Source organism: Pangasianodon hypophthalmus, chromosome 19 (genome assembly GCF_027358585.1).
Source record: "Pangasianodon hypophthalmus isolate fPanHyp1 chromosome 19, fPanHyp1.pri, whole genome shotgun sequence".
Taxonomy (NCBI): Eukaryota; Metazoa; Chordata; class Actinopteri; order Siluriformes; family Pangasiidae; genus Pangasianodon; species Pangasianodon hypophthalmus.
Genome location: NC_069728.1, coordinates 16,816,683 through 16,832,834, shown reverse-complemented (window position 1 = coordinate 16,832,834; position 16,152 = coordinate 16,816,683). Strand labels below are relative to the sequence as shown.

The 16,152-nt window shown below is 39.8% G+C and overlaps 1 protein-coding gene across 1 annotated transcript in view; it reads left to right on the top strand.

Moving 5' to 3' along the window:
- The first annotated feature begins 1,035 nt into the window (after positions 1 to 1,035).
- Positions 1,036 to 16,152, top strand: part of dcbld1 (discoidin, CUB and LCCL domain containing 1) — a 36,383-nt gene continuing 21,266 nt past the window's right edge. Inside the window, exons 1-5 of the mRNA XM_026923612.3 lie at positions 1,036 to 1,541; positions 8,106 to 8,324; positions 12,286 to 12,441; positions 13,449 to 13,500; positions 14,451 to 14,523. Of these exons, the coding sequence (XP_026779413.2) occupies positions 1,463 to 1,541; positions 8,106 to 8,324; positions 12,286 to 12,441; positions 13,449 to 13,500; positions 14,451 to 14,523 (579 nt within the window). The 5' untranslated portion in view covers positions 1,036 to 1,462. The remainder of the gene's footprint in view (positions 1,542 to 8,105; positions 8,325 to 12,285; positions 12,442 to 13,448; positions 13,501 to 14,450; positions 14,524 to 16,152) is intronic.

Below are 16,152 nucleotides of genomic sequence, written 5' to 3'. Positions count from 1 at the left end.
GCATATAGACTGAAACCACAGAAGTGTCAGTTAGACAGGTCTGACTGGTAAAGTGACCGTTAGTTGGTGGAGGAAAAAAAATGGCACCCCACATCTTATACAGGTGCACTTTATTATGATTTTATTCTTTTTTTTTAATTTCCTGACTTTATATTCCTAATCTCTTAGGATTAGGATCAGATTCGAATTTTATACCATATACCATTTTTATTGTTTTCTGTTTCTTAAATTGTTTATAAAATTACTTGTTATTCATGTGATGTATTTGATTGCCATTATATTATCATCGTGTTAAATTCTATCTAAAAAAAATATTAAATTAAAATCCTACAAAGGTTGTCCAATATGTTTTTTTAATTTTATGATCTTTTTTTTATGCTGATAGTGTTGTGTTTGTTATCTATATTCCTAAAGCCGTCATTGTATATAATATTTTTAGACTTTTTTTGTTTGTTTTCATCATTACATATTTTAGACCTGAATGTTTGGATATTCGAAGATTATTGTTATTATTATTATTATTATTATTATTATTATTATTATTGTTGTTGTTGTTGTTGTTGTTGTTGTTGTTGATAATGATGTTATTTATTTATTTATTTCAGGCATGCTGTTTAAGCCTTTTTTCCAATCCATTTACTTTTTAATAAGTATTATTTAGACAGAATCAAAATTAATAAATCATGCAATTCTAAGGTTTAAAAAAAAGAAGAGAAAATAATAAAGAATCTGTATCTGTATAAATATAAATAAATTTATACACGAGAGGGTTAAAGTGTTATTATATTAATGGTTATTATTATAATAATATTATTGTTATATTAAACTCTGCGCGTGAGAGAGAGAAAAAAAGAAAGGGCCAAATCTCAAATGGCTCTGATTATCATTCCAGGTGCACTAGGTAGGGTGTAAATTAGACTTTACAGTGTGTGTATGGAGGGTCCTTATGGGTTTTGTATGTGTTTATTATTTGAGTGTGAGCGTGAGCGCATGCGCAATGTTGCCGCGTGCCGTTTGGTGGCGCAACTGGAGGCAAAACACGGAAGAGTTCATTCAGAGAGAGAGAGAGAGAGAGAGAGAGAGTGTGTGTGTGTGTGTGTGTGAGAGAGAGAGAGAGAGAGAGAGAGTGTGTGAGAGAGAGGGAGCGAGGCAGAGAGAGATAGAGAGTGTGTGTGTGTGTGTGTGTGTGTGTGTGAGAGAGAGAGAGAGAGAGAGAGAGAGAGAGAGTGTGTGTGTGTGTGTGTGTGTGTGTGTGTGAGAGAGTGAGAGAGAGAGTGTGTGAGACAGAGAGAGAGAGAGAGAGAGAGCGCGCACTAAAATCTCGTGCAGTAGACTCAGTTCCCGGCTCCTACACGGACGGGCTCGCGCTGTTTCTCTTTTCTCTCCGGGAAGAAGTTCCAGTGAAGTTGCTCCAGATGCGCGTTGGCGCTGTTTCCGCGTCTCCCGGTGGCCTGAAGCTGAAATGTTCCCCGAAAAGTCATTTTATGGACTGCTTTTCGTGTGTGTGACCATTTCCCCGCTTACCCTCACCGACAAACCCGGTAAGTGAGCAGAAAAGGCTTGTGAGAAAAAAAAAAACAAAAACAAAATAACCGGAAACAAACTATACAATGTTGCGTTAAATAAGCTAACAGTATTAGCACAGTGTTCCTAAGTGTTCATGAAAATGTAACCGAGACTAACGTTAACCCATTAACCTGTGCTAGCTAAAGCCCAAAGTGCATACTAACCTACTAATTAGTGTGTAAAAATCAAACACAAACCTGAGTTTGAGGAGTTTACAACGTAAAACGCGTTTGTCTCATTGTCAGGGTCTGGTTTTGCGAAATATAATGTTATATAATAGAAAATAAACATTTTTTAGGTCAAAGTTATAGTGTAGAACTACAAACAGGACTGTGGCCAAATCCCAAATAACTCCCTGCTCTCTCTCTTTCTCCATGTACACTGATTATAATGTGAAATAATAGCTGTAAAGCACCCTACTTAGTGCACTAGGGCTGTATTTAGGATTCAGCCTTCGTCATTGAGCACTTTTGACATTTAAATGTTAAAATTCTACCTAAAAAAGCAAAGTTAGTGATTATTCAGGGTTCTTACAGATGATTCATGTCTAAAAGGATGTTTTTAAGTTTTCAAATGGACTTCATTTTGAAAAGAAAACTAGTGAAATGCTTGATTTTTCCATTACTAGTGGAATAAACATAACATTTGGGAGAAACCTTGAAAATGTTCAGCTTTGTTAATGTTTCCACTCTGAAGTTGTGTGTTTGAGTTAGAAATATTGCGAATATTAAATAGATAAATGAAAAATGCTCAGTTCTTTCATTCCGAGTGGGTTAAATAACCATTTCCTAGGAAGTACGAACTGTGGGAGAAAAGGAAACGTTTCATAATTTTGCACACTTTTGAGCTTTGCAATAAAGTGACAGAATAATGCTACTTACTTTTTTTAATGTTGCTTACTTTCTTCCTCTTCAACCTCTTTATTTATTTGTTTGTTTGCTCATTCGTTCATCCACTTAGTCGTATGTCATATTCTGAGCTGAAATTTGTCTTAAAGGAGGCCATTTTAAAAAAAATCGGTATATTAAATATATCCAATCGATACCTGTACAATCTCCGTGAAGATTTGCTTCCTGGAAACAGGTTCATTTTGTTTTAGGACTGAGAGATATATCGATACGAGAGCAGTATTGTGATATGAACACACGAGTTCAGGGGTATGCTGAGGTGTCGGTACTTTTGTAACGCTGTTGTTAGTCGGCACTCAGACTTGAAATACATTTTTGTGCCTGTCACGTTGTTTTCCCTTCTCTTTCCTCGTATGATACTTTGTTTTGTAAACATTGAGTAAAAACTTGCCTCACTTTATATTTTTTTAACAATATGGCTGCACTGTTTGGTTGGCAAAATTTCAGCAACATGAAATATTGTGATACAAATCGTCTTCAGTACGATGATGCGATATTTTTCGTTAAATCGTCCTAAATATCGTGATGCAAATCATCTTCAGGTACGATGATGTGATATTTTCTGCTAAATTGTCCTAAAAGTTGTGATACAAATCGTGTTCGGGTCCAGCGATGTGACATTTTCCTCTCAATTGTCCTAAATATCGTGATACAAATCATCTTAAGGTATGATGACACGATATTTTCCGTTAAATCGTCCTGAATATTGTGATACAAATCGTCTCTGGGTCCAGCGATGCGATATTTTCCTCTAAATTGTCCTAAATATCGTGATAAAAATCATCTTCGGGTGCAGTGAGGTGATATTTTTCGTTAAATCGTCCTAAATGTTGTGATACAAATACTCTTCAGGTACGACGATGTGATATTTTTTGTTAAATCGTCCTAAATGTTGTGATACAAATACTCTTCAGGTACGACGATGTGATATTTTTTGTTAAATCGTCCTAAATGTTGTGATACAAATCGTCTTCAGGTACGACGATGTGATATTTTTTGTTAAATCGTCCTAAATGCTGTGATACAAGTCGTCTTTTGGTATGATGATGTGATATTTTCCACCATATCGTCCACTGCTTTAGTGCCACATTCTGTTTACACTTAGAGTTATCATTTTTTAATAATCTGAAAGGTTTTATCTTGCATTCGATGCCATGGTGGACTAGATCGGATGTTTTAGTTTTTGTGAAACACTAAGCTGACGCGGGGAGTTTCAGATGTGCCAGCCGTGTTGGTGTTATCACGATGTGATGGCGTCACTGTGAAAGTATGACGGTTGCTTTACTGCAGGTTTGTCTGGTTTGTTTTGTTGCAACAGCATGCAAGACTCCGAACGAATCGTCCAGCCATTCCTTGTTTTCTGGTCGGCATGCTGTCAAGCACCCGTTTCAATTTCATTTTTGATGTGAGCGCAATATCAGTGTTCAGAGTAACCGATACTGGTCCGATCCGATGTCTGATAACTGGTCAGGAACTGAGCTTATCTAGCCAAGTTATGTGAAACCTGAAAGGCATGATGGCATCATCACACATCTTCATTCTTCATAGCATAAAATATTATCGCATACAGACCCAGGAACATTGTGATGTATTTCCTGAGCATTGTAGATCTCAAGTGTCGGTGCTTTTAAACCTTCACTGTTGCTTTCTGCAATGTGATTACAAACCTATTTTTGCACTGATTGCATCATTTTGTTAGCAAAGCATTTAACCAAACCAAATAATCCTACATTTCAAGTTCTGTGAAAATGCCTCGAGATGATTTGTGTCCTCAAACATCAGCAGATCAGAGAGTTAAATGAGAGCTAAATGGATATTCATGATTATTTATCATGCGTTGGAGGAATTTGTGAATTTGCTTTTACACAGAAGTTTCATACTATATGCCTACAGATCTTCAATTTTTTATTCTTTAAATCAAAATATGGCAACTTCCGTTGTTGAGTTTGTAGATACACAAGACAGCTGCAGTGTTTATCCTGCATTTCTTTGCGCAGAAGTACATAACTCTGTACTGCAGTTTGCACTTTGTTAGATATGTATATATGATGATATGTATTGTAGAAATGCCTTTGAGAATCTTTACGTTATTACTTTATACGTAAATTAATAAATGCTTGTGCTACCAATTATGCAGTCCTAGCTATAGTAGGTTAAGCTTAGCCTGTGGAGTGATCTTTAGTTTTGTCTAACGGAGAAATCGGGAACTGTGAGAGCGTCGTAGTGAGGAGCTTGTGCTTTACTGCCCGAGTCAATAAAACTTGATTCCCAACATTAGCTACTTGGCTGATGTTTGGGTTTCGTCATTATTGATTATTGAGCTCTCATCTCTCAGAGCTGATTGGAGTTAATTAATTGAGAGCCATATCTGCGATCGCTTGGTGAGAAATCATGCACTTCCTGCCTTCTAGTGTATGCGCTTAGCTTTCTACTTTGTGGAAAAAGTACATTTAATTTTTTTCCTGATTTTTCAGACGGCCAGCTGGCCTCACTTTGGGTTTTCTCACTGTATCTTGTTCAGTGAATGTTTAGCAGATTTGAAGCAGCAGTTGCATTGCCTGAACATGTGCACCTCTTGTTCATATTTCACGTTTTCCTCTGAGGGACTCCAGAGGGGATTCAGGTGTTGAGCTCGAAATAGCGTTCCACTTTTATCCTCAAATCAGCAGCATGAAGGTCTTTAAGTCAGTCACTGACAGTCACTGATTATTTTTCTAGAACAGCACGTCCCTGAGTGTTTTATTCCTTTCCACATTTCTACCCACATGCCTGCATCTCAGCTGCTCAGTCTGTCACACTTCCTGGTATTAATTATATGTTGTGGTCCACACTGCGTGGTCTTTTTTAGCTCATGACGTCAACGCTCGCTCACCTGCCACCAGGTGGGTCTTTCCTGTTTGCGCATTTCCATTGGCCTCTCTCTGAAACGAGCCCATGAGCACGTCTGGCTTCGGTTTAGTCGAGACCACAAAGGCCACTGTGTGTCCACTACGGCTGACGTAATGCAGCGTAGGTAATGTGCTGTTAGTTTTACGCCCTGCTTAACATAAACCTCAAAGCTGCACTGTGTTCTGGGCTTAGAGGCGCGTTAGGTCAGAAATATTTTTCACTGTCGCGTGAGAACTGTAAGAATGTCTCTCAATGCCATGCCAGGCTTTAGGGTTGTGATCCATTAGTAATTTGCTCCTTGAGAGGGAAAGTAGTGCTTAAAATGGTTTTGTTATCCTTTATATTGGTGCAGTAATGTAATAATATGACACTAACATTTCACTACTAAAACATAGATCTTTCAGACACATTAATGCATTCAGTGCATAAAAAATTAGAGATGCATCAGTACAGATACAGGTATCGGGTATTGTCCTGGTACCGTGCTCATTTACTCACTCTCCGATACCAACATACGGCTTGTGTACATCGCCACACCAATGAACCAATGACACGAAATGACAGCGATCTGGACGTATTTCATAATCACTGATCAAAGCAAAGCAGACTGTGCTCTGTGAAAATATCTACACGAGCGTACTTCTACAACACAAGCAACCGGATGTGGAGCAGTGAGGAGAGCGTGCAGAGAGACCATCAGGCGGGAGAGCACTTCACTACAGCGAGCACTGAGACACGCTACCTTTCATCAGCATGTACACTTTGCTCATGAATCTCAAAATGCATGCTCATTTTTATTGACCATCCTCGCTGATAGTGCTCAGCACTCTCTGTTAAAGACACCGTTTAACTGGTATGACATTTTAAATGAAAAACTCAGCATGAGGAGTTCATTGCTAGCAGCACACAAAGGCAACCAACATAAACAGAGCTAAATAAAATGTTTCTTGATGCTTAGTACTACATACGTCACTCATTTTGGTATGAGCATCGCTATCGGTATTGCCGAGTACTGAAAGATTTACACTAATGCATCCGTATTAAAAATAATTCCATATATAAACAAATGAATGAAGAATTCAGTCATGTTTCTGGAGGCACTATGAGGGCAGAGATTTACAGCACTCCAGTTGGATGGAAACCCCACTACAGATGCTTCAGCCGTGGGAAACAGTGCTGAACGTGCATGTGACACACACACACACACACACACACACACACACACGCTGTCCCACGTCCTGCGCTCATCTGAAGACCTGCTGCTCCCAGCAGCTGACCATCCCGAGCAGCCTGTGAATACTCCGGAGGAGTCGCATTCCTCTCCGCGCCGCTGTGCTCTCCTCATTGCCGAGCTCAAACTCAAGTGCACGTCAGGAGCGTCTGCGCTTTGTTGCGACTTGTCTCGCTCAGACAAGGCATGCACTTATTGAAGTCCTGCTGTGGATTGCTTTGACATGCAGCATATCAATTTAATTATTCAGGATCTCAGGTTAAATCTGTTCAGTCATCCATATCCCGTGTGTATCCTTTTTCAGAAATTTCTATTCATTTTCTAGGGTCAGTGTTTGGGTTGCATATACGCCCTGTGTGGTGGGAATCATAGAAAATGAAATTACACAATCTACCTGGAATTCACACCAGACACCTCATGGTAGTCATGTGTGCAGCATTAGCATATCATAAGCAACCTCGTGCCCAATCTCCACTTCCGACTCAGGATGGAGGCTGTAATTAGCTGCAACAGCATATTTGGGTATGGGCAGTTTTCAGGGAAATGGGGAATAAATAACAATAATACGGGATACTTTAGTGCGCGCAGTACTGACGTGTATGGAATACTGCGGTGCACGGGACGTAGAGGTGTATGGGCTACCCAAGTGTACCAGATCCTGAAGTATACAAAACACTGTCCAGAATTCTAAGAATACCGGAGTGTACAAGATACTGAAGTGTATGTGGTACTGAAGTATTTGGAATACTGCAGTGTACAGGATGCAGAGGTGTATCGGGGATACCGATATGTACTGGATACTGAGGTGTACGGGCAACCCAAGTGTATTAAATACTAAAGTGTCCGGAAAACCGACATGTGTAGGGGATACTGAAATATATGGAATGCTGAAATATATTGAAGTGTATGTGTAAGGGATATTGAAGTGTATGTGATACCGAAGTATATGGAATACTGCAGTGTACGGGATGCAGAGGTGTATGGGCAACCTAAGTGTATCAAATACTAAGGTGTCTGGAATACCGAAGTATATGGGGAGCCAAAGTGTAATACTGCACCCCTACCTTAAACAGAATGTAGGATTATTGTATTACATAGCAAAGAAATGTTAATATCTAATTAGCATTTTCTTAATTGTCCCAATCGTGCAAAGAAATGCACTGTAAGGAATAATGACGCTTAATTTCAAGCACGTATTGGGAATACTGACGATGCATACTGATGAGGGATGTAAAACGTTCTTTATTGGTTCAAATACTACCTGTTAAAGTGCATTAGAGTAGGGCTGGGTGATGTAATCGATATTTTAATAAATTATGTCACAGTGTGATTTGCCCTCCATCTGCTACTACTATCTGAGCTGCTGTTATAGAAACTTCATCATTAAATTCTAACCAATCAGGTTAGAGAATGTAACAGTATAACATTTAAAAATATCAGCACATAACTGGGTGGTAGGTATATCTATTTGAGGAAATATATTAAAGTATTTTGTTCTGTGTTCCCCTCAGAGGATGGTTGTGGCCAGTCAGATCTGGGTCCACAGAGTGGTCTCATGTCCTCGAGGAACTATCCGGACGAGTACCCCAACAACTCATTGTGCGAGAGGAAGATCCGCGTGCACAGTAGCCTCAGGATCGTGCTAAAGTTTGAACACGTCTCCATCGAGGGAGTGGACTGTGAGACTGACTATCTGAAGGTCTTAAAGGAGAACCATGGGACGACTTTTGGTAAGCTAACAGTGTTTTAATTCTGTATAACTTTTATTTGTAGCTGAATGCATTGATGTAGTCATGAAGTGGATAAGAAGTGTTGCAGATCTAGTGCTGTATTTCCAACAAATCTGAAATATACCCAGGTGATAACCTCCAGAGAAGCTCCTCCTACTTTCACTGGATGTTATGTGATAGGAATGTTGCACATATACACTCGGCCTGGATAAGATAGTCCTGGGTTTAAATCTGTTCCTAGTCAGATTAACTCTTGTTACGAAATTTTCCTCCGTAAGTAGATTGCAGTAAGATTTTGCATGACGATCTAGACTTGTGCATCGTGTAACTTTAAGACATTCTTTCATTAGATGCCTGAGATGTTTATGTAGTCAGTTTCCTAAACACTTCCTGGTTTGGTCAGAGAGAAATCAGGGCTGTTTCCAGATTCCGACTTGGAATTCTGACTTAGTGGGTTGAAGTGAACGGTATTTCCAAATTCCCTGTATGGATAAATGCATCCTAACTGTGTCGGGTTTATTTGCCACACCAGTTGACTTTTATTAGATGTAGATTGCTTGTGGAAAAAGTTGCATGACGCTGCCTGTCTGCTGATTTTAGCTGTTTAACTTGTTTTGCTAGTTATCCAGCCAAAAGGAGAAGAAGCCAATCCTGTAAATGTCACTATATACTGTGATTCACACTCTGTCCTACACCGGCACTTCCTCGTTAGGAACAAATTGTGGTTTTTTTTTTTTTTTGTTTTTTTTTTGTTTTTTTGTAATTTAGAAATATGGACACCTGTTCTATTTACAACCTACCTCTCAGAACATGCTGCTGTTGTCTTTCGTTTTGAGCACTGTAACGTGAGGTAAACAGCTTCATTGTGCTGGTGGTGTGTTAATGAGATCAGTGCATGTTAAGACATTGTGCTTCTATTTTAAAGATTAAATGGGGATTTCACCAGGTGTGGTGGAAATCATGTTGTGAAATCAGATGGAAAAACTGTGTTCAGCAGTAGTGCAGAGAATCACACCATGTTGGTGTGAAAGTGTGCGAAATCCTGTTCTCATGTAGTGCTCTGGCATGAGTCAGGCTCCATAGGTCACATGTTCTAGGGTTCTTAAGGAAGGTTTGGGAAACGTGTTCTTAATGAAAGAAAGGAAGCTCATTTAAACATGGATGCTCCACCCCCTGACTGCCTATGAATGGCTGATACATGGTGACAGATCGTAATTTGGAGCATATACAACCATATACAGTGGATATAAAAAGTCTACACACATCTCACAAAAAACAGCTTATGACCCAGAGAACACCATATCCATGGTGAAGCATTGAGGTGGCAGCATCATGCTATGGGGCTGCTTCTCTTCAGCTGGCACTGGGGCTCTATTCAAGATAGACGGAATCATCAGCTCCAAATACCAATCTATTTTGGCAAAAAAAACCTGCAGGCCTCTGTTAGACAGCTGACGACAAAAAAACTTCACCTGCCAGCACAATCATGAACCACATTCTGGCAAGAGACATTGACTGGGAGGATTCAGTACAGATTTTGTTTAACCAAGCAGTGATCTGATTTCTAGCTTTGCCCACATGTCAGTATTTGTTTTTCTGGTACCCTGACATGAAATAAGGGTCACATGGCGATAGAAATAACGACAGAATGTAGAATCACGGTTGAGGTACTGTACCGTGCCTCGCTGTCTGATGGAAAAGTGCTACTATTCTCTTCATCTCGATCTCTATCTCTGTCACATATAAGCTGCTGTTAATCAAAGACACAGATTGATGAGAGAAGTGAAATTTCAGTCCAGTGCGTCAGAGGATATTGGAAAACTCCTGATGAACCACTCCTCAGTCATCCCTAGATCATGTGATTACTCTTTCCTAAAGGATGCTGTGTGTTGCTCACACCAGGTTTCACAACGTGAGCGCATGAGGAAGTGAGGAAGTGACTTAGCCAACAGTTCACCAATAGTTTCTGCACGAGGGTGTTGATTTGTTCGAAACCAGAGTAAGAGAATTTTATTAGCGGGGTATGTGACACACGTACAGGGGATTCGTAACATACTAAACAGACTGGACAATTTACAAATATGGCAAGAAGTACGAGAAATCAAACTTTAACTGACATAAACTGAAATAATTAGGATAAATGTATAAAGTAGGTAGAAATTATAGTGCTACAGAGTTTTAAAAGAATGATGAATAAAGAGTTTAAGAGAATTTCTGTGAGCAATTTTTATAATCCTTGTAAAAAAATATTGTCTAAATTATAAAATATATAAAATACTTTTATCATATAAAATGTTATGTAAGTTATAATGTATGATTTATAATTATAATATAAAATTACATATAATTTACATCAGAATAATTACAAAATTATTCAATGAATTTAACTGTTTATTTTTATGGTTAAATGTAATAATATTTCATATAATGTTTATGAAATAATTTGATACATTATTTTGCAAAATACATAATTGGGTTATTATATATGGGTTATTATGAATAATAAATAATAAATACATTCATTCTCTTAAAAATTATTATTTATATAAAGTATTTTGAAGTTTTAAATTTATTACAGTATAAATTACAAAAATATAAAATATGTTTTGTACAATTTCTTTTGGTACATTATCATGCAGATTTATATTAATCTATTCAAGTTGGCTACAAAGAGAGCAGTGCTTGTTAAATATAATGGATTCAGAAATACACACACTAGATTCAGCCTGTGAACTCCTGATGTCACACTAAAAGCTCTGATCTGAGGAATAATGATGCGCAACACTTCACAGCGCTGGCTCTAAGACCATCAGCTCACTGTCGTGTCACTGTATATCAGATCCACATCACATCACAGCACGTCCGGCCCTTTACAGCCCTATTGTCTCTCCCCGCCGGTCCTTCAGTCAGGCTCCTGCTTCTGACAAAAGACGACTCATTATTTCATGGCCGGTCTGAAAGGTTAGGAGGAAGAGACGGTTCAGGTGACGCCGTGCAGCGTGCCAGGGCTTTATGCAGCTGAAAATGGAGAACCGACTGAAATAAAGAGCCATGTGGCCACATAGGGGGGGTCTGTGAAACACCAGCTCTTCTCACACACCAATCTGCTACTGAAAAAGTGACTCAGTACTGGATCAGATTGGACAGATTTCCAGTATTTGTAATATTTGCTATGAGTGGTGTCTGCAACTTCAAGACCGACAAAACTTTTTGTGTTGTATTAATTAATTGTGTTGTATCTCGTAATGTGTGTTTCCCTATAGTCTATTTCGTATCCTGTGCAAACTTTAATAACTTGCTGTCTAACTTGGGAGCAGAGAAACAAAACATCTTTCTCTGATGCATCTTATCGTCCCTTGTCCTTGCTGTCCAACAGATAAAGCTGTGAATCTTCACTCGGGGTCGAAATTAACAAAATGAAACAGCATGTGCTTTATCAGGGCAACTTCACTATACAAGAATGCAATGAGTATCTCCACCGTTGTTCAACACAAAGCACATGTCATTTATATAATGTTATTTCAATTTCATAATGAGCTTAGTTACAGCTAATAACTTGTTAGGTTTGTGTCCTGACTTCAGTTTTACAAACATTCCTGACCTTGTTAATGGCTAATTAATTTTAAAAAAAAAAAAAACACACACACAACTAAATACTAATGCTAGCGACTAGGAAGCTCTTAACCAGCTTCTGGTGTGTTTTCCACTCTAATGATGTAACGTGTACATGATATTCATGTCTGGCCACGCCCCTTTCTCTGCCTCTCCTCACAGCCATGGCCGACACTGTCATCAGTCAGTGATGGTTAGGGGGCGTGATTGGACGATGGCATGTTACACTCCGTCTCACAAGCCTACTGATGAATAAAATTCATGCACCGTAACATGGTAATCTCTTGCGACACCATGAAGTGGGATGGACATGGATAATATTTCTGCCTCTGTGTCTGTTGTGTGTTAGCGTACTGGCAGTATTGCGGCGAGCCGAAATCTCACCCCACAGTGACCAGCCAGCCACTTTACACAGACGCCAGCGAGCTCACAGTGAGCTTCCGCTCCAGCCGTCACTCCTCAGGCAGAGGCTTCCGGCTTTCCTACACCACCGTGAACCGCACAGGTAGGTCAGACATCTTTCATCCTCTCACACACTTCACATATGCAATGTTTAGTCTGCTGTCCTCCTCCTCGCTGTGGTTCTTTAGGCAGGTGATGACACAGCAAACACACTCTGGACCAAAACAACTGGTCTGAGAGTGGGGAGTGTGTGAGTGAGGCATGCTTCCAACTCCAGCATGGGTCATTTGCAGTGAGAAAGTGATTCAACTCTGAATCGAGTGAGGAAGTGAATTAAACATTCCTTGTGTTTTGGGTTGCAGCTTTTTTTTTTTTCTTTTTTTTTTTTTTTTCTGGAGATCCAAGCTGCTAAACTGAGCCAAAGGACTCCAAATACCCTGCAATGCACAAACTATTTTTAAACTAATTATTTAAAGAATTATTACATTTTTCCGTCGCCGTATTTCTGACCAATGTGTGAATTTTTAAAGTATGTTTTCAGCCAAAGTGTTTTTCATAATTAAATAAAAAGAAAGAGAACTAAACCAAATAGGAGCCAAACAAAAATGATCAAATTCACTGAAATCCAACACATAGTGTCCGCCATTTTTTTTTTTTTTTTTTTTTTTTTTTTTTAGAATTTTGATTGGATTTTAAAGCAGGTTACACTCGTTAAGTCGGTCTAAGCCTCGGCATGTCCTCACTGTATCTTCACTCAGCATGTCCCGACATAACGCACTGCTCTCACCCTGACGTTACATATCCACTCCCATGCTTTATCAGTGTCTGTGTGTGTGTGTGTGTGTGTGTGTGTGTGTGTGTGTGTGTGTGTGTGTGTGAGAGAGAGAGAGAGAGAGAGAGTGTGGAGGTGTTTCAAGCCAGATGTGGTAAAGGAAGCAGGCTGTTCATCCTGTTGTGATGCCTGTGTGTGTATGTGTGTGTGTGTCCGTGTCCTGTTGTGCCTCCTGCTGTTTGTTGAGATATCCCTGGTTTTCCGCTGAGGAGACATTTCTGAGCTTCTCTTATTGTCCCTCATTGTGTTTGTGTCCCTCCTGTGCTTTTCCTCCTCAGAGCTGCTGACGTGCACAGACAAAGGCAGCCATTTCTCCCTTTCACACTACAGGTAACTGTTTTTACTGTTTTCACATCTCACATTTCACATCGCAAGCTCCCACGTTTTACTATAAATATTAATGTAGGAGAAAATAAAGGCTCTGAATAAACATGTCATTTATGGCACACTGTATTATCTCACATACATTTAATTATGTTAATTATTTAATTAAATATAAGAGCAAAGACATTATGTGACCTAAAAGTTATATTGCATTAGTTCAACAAACATACCTTTTCAACAGGTATGTTTCAGTGTCACTCTTTTTTCTGTGGCTGAATCTCAAATGTTGTTCTTCTGGCTAGTGTACTGTATTATGTCCTATATGTAAAATGGGCTGCAGTGGGGAAATAAATAAAAATGAACCTAAACCATTAAATTTGCACAATTTTCACCTTCTCTGGTCTATGATATTCTGTCTCTGCATTTCTCTCCATCTCTCTGTCTCTCTCCCCCCTCTCTCTGTCCCTCTCTCTCTTTTTTTCTGTCTGTCTTTCTCTAACTCAGTCTTTCTCTCTGTCTCTTTCTCTCTCTTTGTCCCTTCCTCTTTCTTTCCGTATGTATCTCTCTTATTGGTGCTCTCTGTCTCTCTATCTCTGATGCTTTCTCTCTGTCTCTCTCTATCTCTTTTTGTTGCTCTCTCTCCAGCTCTCTCTCCTGTCTGTATTTCTCTGTCTTTCTCTGTCTGTCTGTCTGTCTCTCCCTCTCCCTCTATCTCTGTCTTTTATTTCAGTGCAGATTGTCACTGTTTGTTGGTCTGAATCTTTTCGTCACTTTTGTTTTCATTCTCCGCACACATAAATTATCTCCCTAGCTCTTGTTGATTCTCTGTCACATTATCTCTGTGTGTGTGTGTGTGTGTGTGTGTGTATGTGTGTACGCGCGCGTGTGCGCACACATGTGTGCGCTACAATTAGCTGAAGTGTAAGCAGCTACTTTATTGTTGTCTCATGGTGTAGGAAGTTCTGTCCGGCCGGATGTGGAGCAGCAGCGGGTGACGTGGCCGGAGACGTTTCTCAGGGCTACAGACATGTGAGTGCAGCTTTTATTGTTCTGCATTTCATCAGAGAGGGGATGAGAAGTGTGACGGGATATCCCTGGGGACAGTTTTCCCCCCGCTGAGCACGGGGGAATATTTATGAGCAGGCAGAACAGGTTGGTGTTGGAGATGAGCGGCAGGATGGAGGCTCCTCTGAGCAGGAGGCCTGGGATGCTTTTGGTTAAAGAATAGAGGCTGGGGGAAGGAAAGCTCAGTGCTGGTCTCATTGTGTTTCATTGTGTGTGACAGCTCAGTGCGAAGTATCTGAGAGAACAGGGAGGTGTGTGTGTGTGTGTGTGTGTGTGTCCACATGCGGTAAATTAATTGTCCAGCCCTCATTGTTCTCATAGTTACCTCAGAAAGTCAGTGGAGTCAGGCTGAACCATGAACATCAAGTAAGAATTAACATCCACATGCAGATGTTTAGTTCCTTTTTGACTGAGAAGGCGCTTTCTATTTTACTCCCGTTCCCATTGTCTGGTTACTATGACTTCTTGGTGTAAATGTGAACATGATGCCAGACAGAATGAGCCTTTCTTGTTGAATATGATTGGACCATTTGTTGTAACGATGTGGGAGAGGAGTCCGATGTGTTTGAATTAAAAACCCATTTTCCTTACAGTTTGCACCACAAAACATCCTCAGTCTCAGCTTCCTCCATGTTTGCTGTGTTTCTGTACGTTTGAATTGTAGGTTTCATCACACAGCTTGCAACACTTTTATTATTTCACACAATGCTCATGGTCCCTACAGTCCAGTGGAAACGCAAAACAGGAACTCATCCTGGAACTATGTCGTTTTTGTTCTGGAAGTGAGCGATTTATTACCAGACCACAAATTTTTACCCACAAAGTTTGGGGTTCTGTTTGCCTTCACGTCCTCTTTACAGTCCAGGAGGTGTAAGATACTCTCCAGGGAGCAATCAAGACATGATGATACAGCCTGTGGGGTCTTAACCGAGGTCTTGATGTTGGATTCAACCTGACTCGGAAGTGGGAAGTTGGAACGTATATCTTTTTTATGTCAGGATTAAGCTTGACTTTTGTTAATAGCAAGCTAGCCAGCTAATATTAGCGACGAGCAATAAATTTAACATTGCGAAGTATTTACCTTGTCAAAACAGCAGACCATATGGTCAGTGTTGGAGCTTTATTTACTGTTGATGAGATGGCACGTGCTTTCCGAATAGAAATTCCACGTTAAAGCGGCGTTTTTAACCAGTCAGAAAAATCAGAGGCTGGAAAATCTGAGGTATGCTCTGTAATCAAACGCAGCACCGCTGACAGTATCAGACACCCCACCCACAAGCTACAGAGAGTCTTGTACACTTTTCTGGCTGGAAGATTCAGGATCTTGAAGGGTGCAATCTGATTGGCTGTTCATGCTTCAAGTTTTCAGCGTATTTTTGAACACGAAACTTTTTAGAACAAGATGGAGATTTGGAAGTTGGTAAAATGAGCATATTGGGAGAAAATGGAGTAAAAAAAAGTAGGCAGTTCTTGGCTGGTTAGTGACCAGACTCTTTAGCGAATGCTAGAAATCTGGCTTCCCAGGTACGGGTGTCGACTCTTCACACTCACAGGCAGTGTGGCTGATTATCTCACAATGGCTTTTGTAAAAAA